This window comes from Capsicum annuum, unplaced genomic scaffold (assembly GCF_002878395.1).
Source record: "Capsicum annuum cultivar UCD-10X-F1 unplaced genomic scaffold, UCD10Xv1.1 ctg75592, whole genome shotgun sequence".
Classification (NCBI taxonomy): Eukaryota; Viridiplantae; Streptophyta; class Magnoliopsida; order Solanales; family Solanaceae; genus Capsicum; species Capsicum annuum.
In genome coordinates this window covers 1-2,847 of record NW_025885811.1, presented here as the reverse complement: position 1 = coordinate 2,847, position 2,847 = coordinate 1, and the positions used below count along the sequence as shown (strand labels likewise).

General features: G+C 36.7%; 1 protein-coding gene across 1 annotated transcript; it reads right to left on the bottom strand.

Moving 5' to 3' along the window:
- Positions 1–6: 6 nt before the first annotated feature.
- On the bottom strand, positions 7–2,833 carry LOC107852539 (G2/mitotic-specific cyclin S13-6-like). The gene is given in 7 exon segments (XM_047405186.1): positions 7–1,262; positions 1,365–1,454; positions 1,665–1,832; positions 2,013–2,101; positions 2,187–2,355; positions 2,357–2,382; positions 2,473–2,833. Coding segments are annotated over 5 exon segments (495 nt in total). The 5' UTR covers positions 2,629–2,833; the 3' UTR covers positions 7–1,262; positions 1,365–1,454; positions 1,665–1,777.
- Between the last annotated feature and the right edge of the window lie 14 nt (positions 2,834–2,847).

The following is a 2,847-nucleotide window of genomic DNA, read 5'->3' as shown; positions in this document are numbered from 1 at the left end:
TGGAATTGTATCTTAGCATAGAAGAGGTCATACAGAAAACTTCTATGAATCCTGGGTTCTTGAGGTGGTTGGTAACTTCCAAGGTACTAAATCTTCTGCAGAACACTGTTGACTGGCTCTTGTAAATATTGCAGAGAAATAAAGACGCTTCCTGTTTGCCGAATTAGTTGACACATCAGTAACCTGGGCGGGTGGTGCAGCGCTGCGGATTCACTTGTCATAAGAAAAAATAAAATTGTTATTTACCGCTATTTTCAATTTGTAAGTTTACATAGCACAGAATATGTCAAAAATAAGGACGTAGAGTAGAAAAGATGTCATAATTTGAATCGGGCCCAAAGTTTTGTTCTATCCGCAGAAGCAGTAGCAATGAAACTTCGGATTAGAGTTGTTCCGACATATATATCAGACAACTGCACTATTGCAAGGAAACTAATTATTACGTCTTTCCTGAAACATCAGATCAATGTTATTTATACAGGATACTTCATATTTTCACCTGGCTTAGGGAAATTCTTTTGTAAAAACTCTGACGTTCTTACAGCTTGGAAATCAGGTGGAAGCAATGGCAGTTAATCTAACTTTAAAGGGGATTGGTATCCTGTACTAAGCAATGGATTAATCGAAACCCAAATAGCTTTAGAGAATAGTGACGTAGTGGCATATCCACTCACAGTAGAATCCATCGAAATCAACTCATCTGCTTGTAGCCAAGAGTTTCCACCAGCTTTATGTTGGCTACCAAAAAATCACTAGGGGGGAAACAAATGTGTACGATAGGGCTACCAAATGAAATTGAAATATTCAGAAGCAGATGCTTACACCTGGACTGTCAGTGTGTGTGGCCAATATCTTGCTATCCCGAGCCACTTCACTGATTCGTTTCACCTGAAATCATATTACAAAATGCCAGTTGATTTGTTAATGCAGATAGGTTGTAGCGCTAAAGAGATTTCAAACATACCTTTGACATCCAATCAATTTAACACAATGTACACCAAAAAACTTTGTAACCAAGGAGCTTCGGTACTGAAAACAATAACCAAACACTTACAATAGTCGGCTAATCGGTAAACAATGAGGGTTCCACATGGCTAACTTCACCTCACCAACCATGGCAACTTTATCCACAACAACCAGTTTAACGCAATGTAACATAGATGTACAAAGATTTCCAGAATTATTACCAGAAGGATGCAATAATTGTAGATATGTAGACCAATCACAAAACTGTAGTCCATGATATTCTCAGGTTCCCAAAACTGACAATGTATATGAATTTGTATGAGAACCGCGAGAACAAAGTCAGTCATTCTATGAATATAAAGACACCAATAAAAAGAATTGGACAAAGATTGTATCACCTTATAAGCTCTTTATTCCAAGATTGACGCAATTGAAAGACAGTTTAGTTTGAGGTCTTTAAATGTGGTAGTTTCATCGGCCTCTTGTGTCTGGTTTATACATTGAGTAATAGAACATAAGAACTCGTAGAGAAATAACTTTCCAAGTAATTATATATGATCTTCTTCAGAACCAGATATGTTATAGCCCTAAAGGGATATCAAACATACCTTTGACTTCCAACCAGTTTAATACAATGTAATCCCAAAAACTATGTAACCGAGGAGCTTTGGTACTGAAAACAATAACGAAACACTTACAATAGTCGATTAATCGGCAAACAATGAGGCTTTCACATGGCTAACTTCACTTCACACAACCACGACAACTTTATCCATGACAACCAGTTGCCCGAGAATTTGTTTGTCCATAGTTAACACTTCCTCGTGACTGTAAGTTTTGTCCAAGATGCACATGAAGTCATTGACCTAAAAAAAAATTACTACATTTAGAAAGTTGTTAGCTTTATCCATTAACATCTCATATGGTGAAAAAGGCTTTCATATTTTATCTCGGGAGCCCAAATTAAAGAACTAAATTCTGAATCAGGTAAAGAAGCTTTGATAGAATGGACGAGGAACACATAAGGTGTTGGGACTATTAGATACCATTTCAGTTGCTCGTGAATTTGTTTCTCCATAGTTAACACTTGCTCGTGACTGTAAGTTTTGTCCGAGATGCACATGAAGTCATTGAGCTAAAAAAACAAATTACAACATTTAGAAAGCTGTTAGCTTTAGACATTAACAGCTTATTTGGTGAAAAAGGCTTTCATATTTTACCTTGGGAGCCCAAGTTTCTTCATATTTAGAGGCTATAAGCATGGCACTAATGCCCACCAACTGCAGTTCCCTTCTTGATGCAGTCTCCACAGAGAGGTAGCGATCAAGAATGTACATTGTGAGGTAAAGAGTTTCTGGATTAAGCTCAAACTTGTGGTAGGCTGTGAATCAATTAGTCATGAACTCTTGTCTCACTCTGCAAAGAACCACAAAAAATTGATTTGATCATAGATATTGCTAGTATACAAGAAATGAAAATAAAGCTCAAGTTCAAGACAATAAATACCTCAGCTAGTTTGTAGAAGCTGAAAATGTCTTCAACATATTCGAAAACTGCCAATTCATAGTTCACATCTGCAGCATCAATGTCCACAATCTGCTCCTTTGACTTCTTACTCAGACCACATGCATCCTTTATAAAGTTAACCAAAACATCATACATTCCTCTAGTTGTATAACTGACAATTATGTAAAACAGAAAACAAAAGGAACAATCCACTATAAAGGCTGTAATATTAACAAAAGGGACATCATATCGAATGGCTTAAGGTTGAAATTTCCAAGACATGATTCAGAAGAAAAAGAAGCTTGACATGTGACATGACAGCTCATATGAGTATTAGCTCATCTTCAGTCAAGCGCACGTTACATGAAGGTTTTT